We start from the raw sequence: 15,439 nt of genomic DNA on the forward strand, positions 1-15,439 counted from the left end.
CCAAAAAAAATGATGTCTTTTAAAATAAATCAAATGGCAAGCAAAAATTATTTTGCTGTACTTTTGTCATTTTTTTGTTTTATGATAAAACAAAAAATTGTGCTTGGCAGAAGAAGAATCAGAGTTCTGACCAAATGTATTACAGGATTAAGAAATAAACATTTTCCTATAAGAATACTAAAATCTCTTTTCCTTCAGAAATGAAAGCATTTGGGGCACCTGGGTGGCTCAGTGGGTTAAGCCTCTGCCCTTAACTCAGGTCACGGTCTCAGAGTCCTTGGATTGAGCCCCTCATCAGGCTCTCTGCTCAGCAGGGAGCCTGCTTCCCCCTCTTTCTCTGCCTGTCTCTATGCCTACTTGTGCTCTCTCTTTGTTAAATGAATAAATAAAATCTTTAAAAAAAATAATACTTTTTACTGAGGATTTAGTTTGGGTTGGGCACTGCATTCAATATTTACATTTCTTAATCTTCATGAACCCTGTAAAATCAGTTATCCTTATTTTTGAGTTGGAAAATCAAGCCACATGAGTCACATAATTTACTCGAGGTCATAGAGCTCGTGTACGGCAGAACCTCAAATTTAAACCCTGGCATCCTGGATTATCATGCTTCCCCTAAATATATGAATAAGCTCTTATTTTTTAAAAGTTGATTAATTTGTGCATCTCATGCCTTTCAGAGACTATGAGAAGTTTCCAAGTTCTATCTTCCAAGGATAAAGAGTCAGAATTCAGAAAACTTAGATTAGTTTCACTTCACTACTTTTCCAGTGGACAGGAGTGGCCTTCAGTATGCTCACCAGTAGCTAAAATGGGAGCTGCACAGAGCCCTCAGCTACGGTATCTTCCATGCCACAGAAACCAATTACTACAATTTCAAGGTGGATGCTGTTAACACACTCGTTATCACTGGTGTGTTGACCGGGCAGGATCTGTTCCATAGACATTTATCCTGCTTTTCTCTTCCCATCCACAGGGCCCATCCAGTCTCTGCATTTTGCATGAAAGGACAGACTGAATCTCATCTAGAGGACAGTGCTTGTACTAGCGGTAGAAACTATGGCACGTGCGGTGCAGACAGGAGATGCAGTGGTTTGCAGCGAGGGAGAGACTTGAGGGAGAACTAGTTACTGAAAATATTATTGGAAGTGATGTCATGAGGAAGATGAATTAGACTGAGGACAGCCCCAGCTGTTGAATAGAGGTCCCAGAGAGATATTCTGGATCAATGTAAGAAATCACCCTTTGAAAGAAGTCTCTAAACATGGATTTGCCTGAGAAGTGGTAGCTCTCCTACCACTAAAGGTATCAAACTTGAGTTGGATAAACACTTGGGAAGAATGTTACACAGAACATACTATTATTGGTTAGAAAGTCATACCGGATGGCTTTTGTTTTGAAGATTCCATTATTTATTAATTTGGGAGAGAAAAAGAGACAGTGGAGGGAGGTGCAGAGGGAGAGGAAGAAGCAGATTTGGCACTGAGCACGGAGCCCAGTGCCAGGCTCGATCCCATGACCCAGAGATCACAACCCAAGTCAAGATCAAGAGTCCCATCCTCAACCAATGGAGCCACCCAGGTGCCCCACACAGATGACTTTTATGTACTTTACAACCCTGGAAGTCTTGATTTCAGTTTTGCTCACTCACGTGATCACTCTATTTTCTACTATAACTCAGGTCAGTTCTCAACTTGTGTTGTTTCTATTTTTGCTTTTCTCCAGCCTGTAAAATAGATTCCTCTTTTTTGTTCCGTAGCCCCAAACTACATAATTTTTCCAAAAGGACACAAGGAGCCTGCCTCTATTATCCACATTCAGTAACCCTCTCATAATCTAATATATAAAAATAAATAAATAAACCGTGTTACAGGAGAATGGTATTTTGTACAATCTAGGTATGCCATAGATGTATGCATACATATGAAATACATATAAATATAAAAAAAAACACAAAGAGTTCAGTTGTAGAGGTAATAAAACATAGTTCCTTAGAACTGGGGAGTCATTCTCATTGGTGGAAAATTTGAGGAGACAAAATTACTTGGATGAAATCATTTGAGCCAAACAAGTTTTTCCAGAACTAAAGCAAGGCAAAACAAAACAGTAGAATTGGACCTGAATACAGTTAGGGAAAAGGTATAGGGAATATTTTTATAGCTAGATAGGTTTACATAATATCTGTCATTCATCTAGGAGTCTCTTAACCTTCTCATATCTAGACATTTTCTTAAGGAGCACCAAGCCTTGTTTGATTGCCAACAGAAAAACTGATTTGAAAATATACTAACTGTGGCGTGACTGAGTTATGTAGGTGTTAGTGTTAGTGATCAAGTTTGTATGAATCTAGTTTGCTCTAAGTGAAATCTATACAAACCATTTCCTACTAAGATCTAACCTGATAACCAGTCTTTTTTTTTTTTTTAATTTCACAGACTTAGGAGCTTCTTACTAATAACAAAATAATTATTTATTACACTATTGCCTATCCAATAAAGGCAAAATATAACATAAGGGCAACCTTGTAATTCCCAGATGACTGCCTTCAGTCCCAGAGGGTAGGCATGAGGGTAGGTAGCCACAAAAAGGGCCATGAAGAAGCATTCTGAGCTTTCCTAAGAAGCCATCTGAATACTTCTAACGGTCAGAACAACACTGGAAGGTAGGGTGGTTGCTGAGCCCTGGTGTTGCTCTGCATCTAATTATATTTCTTATTATGGCACAGGTGCAACTCAGGGCTCCCACGGCTTTAACTTCAGCTCATTTACTTACTTTTTGTTTGTTTAAAAATATCAACATAGGTAGCAATCAGAGTTAGTGATTGAGGAGCAGGAGGAACCAGAAAAGACAAGTATTAAGTCCAAACTAGAGAAGGTATTGAGCTTTAGAAGTGTTGGTTTATAAAGATAAATTTTTCATGTCCATTAGAACTTGCTTACCTGCTGCTAATGTCTGTCCTGATCCTGATGCACTGGTTACACAACCAACTGAATTGCAGAGAGAAATAGTAAAGTTGTATATCCTATAAGGTTTTAGTTCTTTTACAATGTAAGACAGTTCTTGGGATTTAGCAGTGTACAACACCTTTAAGGCAAAAAAAAAAAAAAAATCAAATAATAGATAAACAGTGTGAGAAACATAACCTTGGCAGTCAAGAATCCATGAATCCAGTCATGTTCTATGAATTCAGATAGAGGAATTATTGCCAACCACTATTAGGAAAGGGATTTTTTTTTAAGAATTTCAACAAGCTAGGATTTAATTGATAATTGTACAATCACACTGTTTTATGAGGTAATAATCCAGTTCCTGAGTGGATAAATGAGGAAACCAAGTTATTGCCTCATAAAGCAGCGTGGTGGTATGGTTATTGTCACCAATGCTAGAGATAAAGGATGGCGACATTGTCATTGTTATCATGAAAAAGTCCAAATAAAACCATGGGGCTTGGCCCAAACTAAACCCGCATAGAAATGCCCACATGTTATTTGTGGAGCTAGTACAGAAAAACATCACTATGTTAAATCAATTCCATCATTTTCTTGAAAGAAAAAAGCCACAAAAGAAAAAGGAAAACAAGGAAACACATTACTGAGCATCCACATGAGGTCAATTCTCAATTATCTTTCTTATATAAATAAGCATATGCAGATTAGATCAAACAGTTTCATTTTCTGAAATATTGTCTTTATCATGTAATTTCAAATGAGAATAGCAGATTTGAGCAAAGGAGAGAAACTCCATAGTCTATAAACAAATAATTAAACAACTATCACTGAGCATTGGTCCCATCATTATAACTAGAAATGATCAAAAGCAACCATGTAAGTTTACTTAGTTTATAGATACAGAAAGCACTGGAAATTATATTCAGGATAAAAGTCATTGAAACAAAGAGTATGACACTAAGCATTAGTATAAAACTTTTTTTTTTCCTAAGGGATGTTGATATACATTCATATCAAATAATCTTCCATAAATATAAATGCAGGTAACTGTAAAGGTTAGTAACATTTGAAGTAAGTTTCTAGATATTTTCACTATAGAAATAAGATAAAATTCATTTGGAATATTTGCCTGGGTATTCACTTTAAAATTTCATGACCTAAATGAGTAGTTCTAGGAAACAGTGTGCATGGAATATAAGCTATATAATTTATAAAACATTTTTCAGAAATAAAGGTGATTTCAAAGATTATAAAAATCTAGGAATAATTTAAAACTTTGGTACTATTTCCTTACTACTACAATTAGAAATCAGAAAAACATCAAACACCAAATTGTAAGTACTTTATGTTTCTAATTCTAAAGTTGTTATTGAGGGACTGAGGATATAAGATTTTCTGTTCTGTTCAATGTGACTTTAATTTTTCCACAAAAAGTAAAACTTTGAAGTGAGTAAAATTTATTGAATATTGCTATAAAATTTATCCCATTTAGAACAACCTATGTGGGATTAATGTAGATTTTTAGAAAGTAAAATTGTTTTCCACATAAAATATAATAAAGTGGTTCTTATTTTAAGGAAAATGTAGTAAAAATATATAGCAGAATATTATACAGCCATAAAAAGGAATGAAATCCTGACATTTATGACAACATTGATGGACCTAGAGGATATTATGCTAAGTAAAATAAGTCAGTCTGAGAAAGACAAATACTATATGATTTCGCTCATATGTGGAATCTAAAAAAAAAAAATGAATAAAGAACAAACAAAAAGCAAAATCAGACCTGCAAATACAGAGAACAAACTGATAGTTGCCAAAGAGAAAGTGTGGAGGGATGGACAACATGGGAGACACAGGCTTCGAGTTATGGAACCCATAAAACATGGGAATAAAAGGCACAGCAAAGAGAATATGCTTAATGGTATTGTAACAGCATTGCGTGGTGACAGATGGTAGCTACTTTACGGTTAACATAATGTAACATATAGAGAAGTTGTATCATTTTGTTGTACACCTGAAACTAATGTAATATTGTATCAACTATACTCAAACACACACACACAAAAATCAAAATGAAGTATTCCCTATTTCTTTTAGGATGTTGGGTCATTTTTTGAACAAACTATTCCGTGGAACAAGAACACAAAAAGAAATACTAAAAGAAATAGAAAATGTAGATTAATACTAATTTTGATGGACTTCTATTTCTCTACATATAGTTGTTAGAAATCACATGATTTTAAAAAAGACATTTACCTTAAAGCTTGGGCACATAAAATAATCACTCAAATAAACTTTGTGTTTATTGTATATATAGTCATTTTTTAAGACTTAAAGGACCAACTTAATTAAAAATTTTCTTTGGGATAAATCTTTGAGGAAGTAGATAGAACTCCACAGAAGCCTGAAATCCTACCCCGATAATACCCCCACTTCTATATATTTCCTTGCACCATTCTTAGTCAAAGTTTCTGTAACAATTATTTTACAGTAGGCCTTCCCTAGAAATTTTGGCTATTTTTTTTTAACCAAGCTTATAATAAGACACACTGAGGTCACTGTGGATACAAATTTAATTATCGAGAAGGTGAAGATTTTGACTGCCACTCATGATTTCACTTTCTTGACTATATGACTAGGTAGATGGATATATGTAGGGGAGAGAAAGCATAAGAAAGAGAAAAAGTGACATATCTATATCCTTATTTCAACTTGGCCACAAAGAAAGGACTTTTAAACAAAAATGTGCATATACATAATTTTTGTCACTAATAAAAAAGCAATATTTTCCTGCTCCACTGAATGACAAAATTATCTTTTTAAAAGTTTAATGTAGTCTTATCTCACTAATAATAATCACTAATAGGATCTAATATTTGTCAAGCTCTTAAAAAAATTTTTTTTAAATTTATTTATTTGCTAGAGACTCAGCGAGGGAGGGAACACAATTAATGGGAGTGGAAGAAGGAGAAACAGACTCCCTGCTGAGCAGGGAGCCTGATGCAGGGCTCAATGTGGGGCTTGATCCCAGAACCCTGGGATCATGACCTGAGCCCAAGGCAGACACTTAACAACTGAGCTGCCCAGGCACCTGTGTTAAGCTCTTTAAACTCTACAAAAACCATGTAGATAAGGAGAAATGGTTTTCCTATTTTACAGATGAGTAAAACCTGAAGTACAGAGATGTGTGGAAGGCTAGCAATTGATAGAAGTGGGATATGAACAAAAAAATTAACTTCTGAGACTTTATCTTTAGGAACTATTTTTTTTTCTTATTTTTGTTTCTTAGACTAGAATACCATACTGCAGGTAATAGTTGTTCTGAAGCTATGTTTTATGAAGAAATAATAGTTTAAAAACCAAAAGAACAGCAGCAACAACAACAATAAAACATCAATGATAAATACGATATAATATTAAGGACCACATGAAGCAGTTGCAGCTGTAAATTTACCTTAAATCCTATGATACCCTGAATTGGTAGACTAAATCATTTAAGTTATGAGTTATGGGTAAAGCTACCTCTGCATTTATCACCTGAGACAGATGCAACTTAGTCAGCACTTATTCTCAGACTAATGAAAAAGTAAAACAAGGAATCATAAATTATTTGTTGTTTCTTCTTCTAGTTTTGTGTTGTAAACATGTCCTGTCTACTGAAGAGCCTCAGAAATTTTGGCAAACCTATTGGTGATGGGTTGAAGAAAGTCTCCCCCAAATCCTTTCTTACCTAGTACCTCAGAGAGTGAACTTATCTGGAAATTGGGTCTTTGCAGATATAATTAATTATACTATCATGGATTGAAGGTGGGTCTTCAGTACAAGGAATATATGTATAGAAGAATGGAGAGGGATACACAGATACAGAAGAGACAGCAGTGCAGAGAAGAAGGCCATGTGAAGAGCGGCAGAGACTGGAGTTACGCTACACCAAACCAAGGAACCCAAGGAGCTACCAGAAGCTGGAAGAGGTAAGGAAGGAATCTCCTGGACAGCCTTCAGAGGGAAAATGGTCCTACCAACACTCTGATTTCAGACTCTGGCCCTCCATAAAAAAAATAAATTTCTGTTGTTTTACATCACTTAGTTTATGGTTGTTACTGCAGTCCCAGGAAACTAATACAATGGGGTACAAAGGTCTGACTCCTTGACTTATTTAGGACAAACTGATAGAGTCATTTCAGCTCCAGAACCACCCAGAGGATCAGCTTAGACCCTTATGTCACTGCCTCACAATTCAACTTCTTATTCTGCTCAATACCGCAACTCTTGCTACTTTCCGTGTGTTGTTTCTGAGAATATTCCCCAATACATCTATGCTCAATCCTCTCTACAGTATCTGTTTCCCAGAGAACTTGACCTAAGTTAGTGACAGCAGGAGTGCCCTAGGAAGGAAGATTCTAAAATGATATTTTGGAGCTAGATAACCAACCAGCTGGCTGCCAAAGATCACCTCGTCACAGGGAGTGAGCAGAGTACTGATGGCTCCTAGCGTACACCAATGATTCTTAATCTCATTAGTGGTGAATTGGATGACTTACCAGTGGAAGGAAGTTCACTGGTTTGGTGGAACTGCAAATTATATGGATTATTTTGGGGAAAGTAGTAATTATAAGGACCATGGAATCAGGTAGCTCTTGCTGGGTGCTATTAATGCATTGAAGAAAGACAATATCTGAAGGTCATCAATTCAAAGCAAACTGTGAAAACCTCCTCACAGTATTGGTTCTCCAAATTAAGAGCATCCTATTAAATGAATTAGAGAAGCAAAACATGACAGATATGTAGAGTTCCTGATAAGTATTATATGCTCCAAAGAATAAGTGATCAAGTTTTTAAAAAATTAAGTGTCTGACACATCGGTAAAATTTTTAAGGGTCCATTGGCCCAAGACATGCTAGGATAGCCTTTCCAAAATAAAGGTAAAATTATTGCAATTTTCACTTACCACTAGTAGGAAAGAAACAGAATGTCCTGAATGCCTTCTGACGTTCTGAAGAGAACATATTCCACATCTAGGAATACTATTCTTGATCAAGGTACTGAATACTGTGGAGTACCGCCAACTATGAGTGTCCCCCAAGGCTGGAGAGAAATCTCCACAGGCCAAGCCTGTGCTGCAAGCAGCCAAAAAATTGGGGACATAAAGCCTATCAGGTCCTGTGGTATCACAGGTAACTACAGAGGGAAAAGATGTTGTGAGACATCTGTGGCAAGCCCTCAATGAGAGAATCACAAGATTGACTCACAGGATGTGGAGCAAGGTCACATCACACAATGGAAATTAAACACCGTTTGCTAGAGAGCTCCTGGCCAGCTAGTAGGCCTTGGTAAAAGCAGAGAATCTGACAATCAACATTAAATGGCCATGCAGCCAGAGCTACCCTTCATGAGCTGAGTTCTGTCAGACAGGCCATGTCTTAAGAGTAAGTTGGTCCAACAGAATTTCATCATGAAATGGCAGGCAATATCTGGTAACAGGCATCGGCAGAGTCAGGAATAATATCCTGCGCAAGAAGGTTGTCTGAAACCCCAGGTCAGTTACCATCGTACACTGACTGCTCAATCTCAGCTCATACCTGTGATTTCTCGGACCTCCCTCAGGAGCTGAGAGACTAGAAAAATGTGACTTGCTTCACAGGTAGGTGGTCTTAGTGTGGCTGCAAGTCAAACATGGGTGACGGATGCTCTATAGCCCCACCCAAGGATGGCGCAAAACTCCAGCAGTAAGAAGAAATCTGCTCAATGGGCGAAACTTCAGGCAGTGCATCTAGCCATCCATTTTGTGTAGAAAGGGAAGAGACCAAAGATAGAACACCTCCCAACTATATGGCAGTGACCTGAATGTATTGGTCATGGGCATGGTGTGGGGAGGGAAGAAGACTGGAAGTTCAGGAACCAGGAAGACTGGGAAAGAAGAATGTGATGGACCCATGGGAGAGACTGTTACATGTGAAGATTGCTTATATCGTGCTAATGCCCGCCAAAGAGGGTCTTCCTCAACAGAGGTGCTAAACAGCCAAGTACACAGAATGACTTGCCCACCTAACATCAGCCACTTCTGTCATTGTCCACCATCATGCTGGTAAAATAGGTTAATGGAGTACATTGACCAAAACATAAACTGGAGAGAAACAAGAACCTCTCCTCCTCCAGGATTATCATATACAAATCAAGTGACTTAGTCCATGTACACAATAAAGCCTTCATAGTTAGCTATGGTTATTATCCTCACTACTGCTGGCTGGAGTATGAATTACTAGAAGACACTGCATATCCCAAACCTTGACTCTGTTAACCTTTGCTGTAAGTTGTGATAAACCCATTCCTCAGAATTCTCTTCTCCTTGGAAACAGAAATATGCAAAATGTACATAGAAGACATTCTTATCAATGTTATCTATATTTTCAAAAGAATTAATATAAATATCAACTGATGGTAGGTTGGTTGAATACATTATTGTAAGCCCAAATAACATGACAGTGTCCAACCACTGAAAGTGAGCTTTTTACAAGATATTTAAGGGTAGATGTTAAGTGTAGAAAGCAAATTTTATTAAACAAAATTATATCTAATTTTGTTTTAATACATGCTTATATTAGAAAAATAGGTGATAGAAATAGTGCCTTGTACACATGGTATTATATTAAGAAACAATTCCACATGTAAGGAATATATAAGGGAGAATTTGATCATAGAATTCTGCAAAATCAGAAAATGTCAAAAGGAAGAGAATTCCATTCTAAAATACTAATACCTGTGACAACGCTGCCGGAAGAGATTGCCGAGGTGACTGTTCGGAAACCATATTGACCTTATACTCCACAACTTCTCCTCTTGTTGCATTCTCTGCTGGCTTCTCCCAGGACACATTGAGGGAGTGGGGTGAGAGCGGGGAGACGGAAGGAGGGGTCATGAACGCCGGCACTGTCAACGACAAGACAGACAACACAGGCAGACAATGCACGCTGAACCTACAGGTCTCATACACCTACTCATACAGATGGAACTCATACACCTACTCTTGTTTCTCACATAACCTTGTTCCTTACATAATATCCTGATTTCTAAACATCAAAGGTTATACAGGTGTTTAAAGAAAGTAGTTGCCCTTTTTTTTTTTTTTAAATTCTCTGCAAGGATGTTCTCTACCCTTATATTCCTAGTAAAGATATTTTCGATCTACAAAAGAAAAATCATTTAGGAATTTGCTTATTTTCATCAAGATAACTACTAGATATGGTAGGAAACTGTAGGTATTATGAAGCATTTGAAAGGAGAAGTCATCAAAACTGAATCTGAGTCCACAGAGTCCAGAACAATGCATAGTGACATATTGGATTTTTGATGTAGAGATGTCTTTCACCGAGCCACACTGATACAGCTTAGAGAATATTACTCCTCAGAAAGAGGTAAATTTAAAATGTTCTAAATAACCCCAAAGAAATTTTTAAAGTTTTCAATAAATCTTGCTTGAAATGTTCAGAGTATATACGCACATACATTCTCCCCCTGCCATCCTTGAGATCTTAATATGGGTTTTAAATGTGCTAACCAAAGGTGTATTATCAAAGGACCTCATCGCACGTTCAGTAGCCAGTGACCCATAAGATTATGAGGGTCCAGTATTGCATTTTCACCCATTACTTTTCATTTCTGACCTTGATTTTCCCCTTCCAGAACGCCATGGCTCATCACTTGTGCTATCATGGCACTATTATTTGTCCAAGATGGCTGGCAGTCATTAAGAGATGCTCAAGCACAATGCACATTTTATTCATGAAATGATTCCCTTGGACATCAACCTAAAACTACCCTTATCCTCCCACAGTCCTAACAGTTCCAATTTAAATCAGGACTTGGGTTTCTTTGAATATCCATAGATTCAAAGCATAACAAAAGTATCTTTTTTTGGTTAAAGGCTCATGATATTTGAAGTGTTTTAATGAAATTGAAGGGGGGTAAAAATATATCATTTGCTATAGTGAAGATATCTTAAGAAAATTAAAAATTTTACTCTCCTTCCTTACCGTATTGCAAACTGTTTATAAACAAATTTGTGAATTACAGATATTGATATCCAGGATTCTATCATTAGGATGGAATCTAGTACCTAACACTATTTGCTTTGGAGAGAGAACTAAAAACAAAATAAGATTTGTGGAATTGGTATCATTATCTCTTTCAATGAACATAAATTGTGCTGAATTTGGAGCAAGATAGAACATACTGCCAACCCACTTCAGGAATGAAAACCAATTACGATTTTTGGCAAACATTCCCCCAAAGAGTATGACTATAGTTATTTTTCCCCTTTGAAGTAATAGCTAAGGCATTTATTTTTTTCCCCCTGAAACTTACTGCAAGTTCTTTATGACCTTGAGATATTTACATAACCAACCAATATAGTCAATTTTTCCTTGACCTCTATAAATTTATAATTCTTGCTTTTCAAAATGTACTTTAGTGCTGCTGACTTTCATTTGGGGTAGTATTTTCATTTGGGAATCTTCAAAGTAGAGTTCAAAGCATTTTTCTTCACCTGATTCTCCCGTTCTTTCTGAAGTCCAGGCAGAAGACACACTTCCAGCCATGTTCACAGCCAAGACTCGAAACTCATACTTGGTGTATGGCTCCAACGCAGTGATGGTTGTGGCTGTTTGAGGAGGGTTTAGTGCATTTTCATTGGCTGATTCTGCAAGTGGGTGAGGGCTGAACCAGCCACTGCTCTGAAAAACTCGACTTTCTGCTGACGTGGTTTCTCCATCGGATTTCATTTTTTTCATGTAGAGTTCATATCTTATAATTATCCCTAGAAAGGTGAAATAGTGAACAAAGAAGACTCATCAGACAGTTTGGGGGGTGTTGTGGGCTTAGGCTGACTAAAAAGTACCAGCTTTGCATTGTTACTGACTAGATTACCTGTCCATTTCTTCAGTAATCTAGATGATGGGACTTGTAAAAGACAACAACTGATGGATAGATGAGTGTCTGTGAAACTGCTGAAACATATTCATGAGAAAAACAAACCAAAAGGGAATGCATAAACACAAAATAGCTTTAACTTACTATAGGTAAATTCAATCCCTTTCAGAATGAATGATCATAATTTTTACTAAGAATTGCTTTTGTGGGGAACACATTTGATCATCACACCTCCAATTTATATACTTTCAAATTTGGGTATTTAATTTTATTATCTATTTAACACAAACTCTTATTATATAAGTATTAGAATATTAAACTTGACTTCTACCTAGTCTTCTCAAATAACTTTAAAAGTCTAAGAAAAGAGGTTTTGCCATTGTGTACATGATATTAATTACTAAAAATCTATGAATTTGTGTCTGGCCTATATAACCAAGGGTTCAATTGTATGAAGACAAAAAATTAACTTAATGGAGTCAGCTAGCCTATATACATATTTTTTGTATTATTTTATATCCTTTTCTTGCTTAAAAGAGAAAATTTACTGCTTACGGGTGCCCTAACTTGTGACACAGTCAAATATAATGCATTTCATAAGTGAGTTTCAAATTAGAAACATCATTTGTGTTGTGACAGATGTCATTAAGAGCAAAGATAATATTAGCCTTTTAAGGGGCAATTTAAATGAATGGAATTTGTTATTAGATTAAAGAAATATACTCGTGCTACTAACCAGTATAAATAGTATCTGATATCTTTAGGAATTCTCAATTATTATATCCTACAGTTACAAAAATGGATACAGTTGCCAGATTCTTATTGCACAATTCCAAATGCCTAGATTCTCATTCATGTTTTGCTCAAGAATGGGAAATCTAAGCCTTGAATTCTTACCATTTGGTTCCATTGGGGGAGACCATTCTACATGAAGCTCTGTGGAACCGATCTTCTGCACCTCGGGTGCGCCCAGCCTTTGGGGAGGTGCCTGGGCTGTGATCACCGTAAGGGGTGAGCTGTGTAAACAGCCCCCACTAGTACACGCCTGAACAGAAAAACGGTACTTGGTGAATGGAACCAGATTCCAGATGGTAGCGGAGGTTTCACGACCTTCATAGGGAACACATGGTTCATTGCCACTTGAAGAAGCACAGGACAAAATATATTTCTCTATAGGACCAGAATGATTTGAAGGTGTAGTCCAGGCAAGTGTCACAGAGTCTGAGCCAACAGGAAGGATACAACTTAAGTTCAAGTTTCCTTCTGGGACCCCTGGTTTCGTCTTGTATGTGACAGGTGCGCTCCCTGTTGACCCATGCACACTGGCCGTCTCGATGTAATAGGAATATGATGTATATGGCGACAGGTCAGTGTCTAAGAAGTACTGGATATCTGAAATTAAAGGAAGAAAAGAGTCATATTTCAGAAATCGGTAAGGAATCATTCCTACTTGTTTTCCTATTTGTTTAACTTAATCACATAAACTATACAATCTGCTCTTTTGAATAAGAATGGTTTGGATTTTTAAAACTGAAATAAAACAAATTCTAATTGCTTTTACTGTGCAGTGTAACATAAGAGAAGTGCCTCTTGTCATGAAAACTATTTAGAAGGTTGTTTAAACTCTTGTTCTTTCGAAAATATAGTGTCTTTGGGGCACCTGGGAGGCTCAGTAGGTTAAAGTCTCAGCCTTTGGCTCAGGTCATGATCTCAGGGTCCTGGGATCAAGCCCTGCATTCGGCTCTCTGCTCAGCAGGCAGTCTTCCTCCTCTCTCTCTGCCTGCCTCTCTGTCTACTTTTGATCTCTGTCTGTCAAATAAATAAAATCTTGAATAAAATAAAATAAAATATAGTGTCGTTTTTATAGAAGATAAAAGAGAAATTTCTGGCAGTTCTCTGAAACAGAAATGGCAGTTTCTTCTATGTAACTTGTTTGCTTGTTCAACAATATTTTCCTGGACCAAGGGTTCTCAAACTGTTTCCACAGGCCACATTTGTCACCTGGCCAATACCTTTACTGGAACTTTCTCTGAACTTCTGATCCACAGAAACAAAACTTATAAATGATTATTGTTATTTTAAACTGCAACATTTTGGAGACATTTGTTACCATCAGTGGAGAACTGACACAGGAGAAGTCTGGTTTTTTAAAGAATTGAAAAGATACGGCATGGACATGGTTAGGCATGTGCCTGGAAGTTCCCATTCTCTGAGGGGACAGGAAGTATATTGCAGGGCTGTGACACAATGCACCAGCTGGTCAAGGAGAAACATTTACAGGTTCCAGCTTCACTGTCACAAAGCAGGCAGAGCAGGTTTGAAACTGAGAGGCAGTAAACCGATAACGTATACAAGCATACGTTCAAACATCTTGTATGAGACTGTGATCTTTGATTGAATTTTTGGGAAACATTTCCTCAGGAAGCATAGAAAAATATAGATGTGTTCCTTATAATAGGAAGTGTTGAAGTAAATTAAAGTGGAATTTAACAGGTTATAATACCTTATATTAATATAATACATTGATATAATTCCAAAATCATATAATAATTTAAAAACATAGTGATGAAGGCCACGTAGCAACATGAGAAGAAAATACAGAATATAATAGTGCAAGTACTTGAATATTATTATGAAAAATAAACTGCAGTAGACACTACTCCAGAAGTTTTTTGAAGTGAAATTAGTCATCATATTAGAATGCTGCAATTGTGAGGCTTAAAACATTTATTTTAAGCTTCCTTAATGGGATATAACACTTTCATAAGCAAAAGATCTATACCAACAACAAAATCACTTAGACAAATTATTGCATGAGATTCCTCTTTGGAGATGCTAATAATCACAACCATATGCACTGATTAATTTCTTTTGTTTTTAAGATTTTTTTGTTTATTTATTTGTGAGAGAGAAAGAGAGAGGGCACGCACGAGCAGGGGAAGGGCAGAGGGAGAGGGAGAAGCAGGCTTCCCACTGAGCAGGGAGCCCCACATGGGGCTGGATCCCAGGACCCTGGGATCATGATCAGTGCTGAAGTGAGATGCTTAACCAACTGAGCCACCCAGATACCCCTGTACTGATTAATTTCTTTCCAAGTATGCTTAGTATCTAATAACAAAAATGTATTCCCATTGATATCTAATTCTTATCTCCCATATTAGTCAAATTTTCTATTATAAAATGAAACCAGGAAAGTTACCTTCTGAGAACCTAAGTAATCTGGGAAAATCCAGATTCATATGCTCCTACTTCCTCAGCTTTCCTGCAATCCAAAACTGAAATGATTTCAGGGCACAGAGGAGTTGGTACTCAGTTTTTTAAAAAATGTACTGAACATGCTTCAATGAGGTAGGGGTGGGAGAATACTATGAGACTTCAGGTTTTCCAGGATGTAGAAGAAAGAAAACTAGCCATAATCTCCCATTAGTATCTTGTGTGTGTGTGTTTGTGTGTGTATGATATGTTATGATATGTTAGTATATATTATAGATATAGATATAGATATCGATATCGATATAGATATAGATCCCTTAACACTACCCTTCTCACATTTTATTTTTATA

The 15,439-nt window shown here is 36.8% G+C and overlaps 1 protein-coding gene across 1 annotated transcript in view; it reads right to left on the reverse strand.

Moving 5' to 3' along the window:
* USH2A (usherin) overlaps positions 1-15,439 on the reverse strand; it is a 673,955-nt gene that overhangs the window by 491,704 nt on the left and 166,812 nt on the right. The window contains exons 16-19 of the mRNA XM_059413329.1: positions 12,774-13,268; positions 11,494-11,763; positions 9,709-9,878; positions 2,940-3,084 (exon numbers count right to left, since the gene is read on the reverse strand). Coding sequence (XP_059269312.1) covers positions 2,940-3,084; positions 9,709-9,878; positions 11,494-11,763; positions 12,774-13,268 — 1,080 coding nt within the window. The remainder of the gene's footprint in view (positions 1-2,939; positions 3,085-9,708; positions 9,879-11,493; positions 11,764-12,773; positions 13,269-15,439) is intronic.

The sequence above is a fragment of the Mustela nigripes genome, chromosome 10 (assembly GCF_022355385.1).
Source record: "Mustela nigripes isolate SB6536 chromosome 10, MUSNIG.SB6536, whole genome shotgun sequence".
Classification (NCBI taxonomy): Eukaryota; Metazoa; Chordata; class Mammalia; order Carnivora; family Mustelidae; genus Mustela; species Mustela nigripes.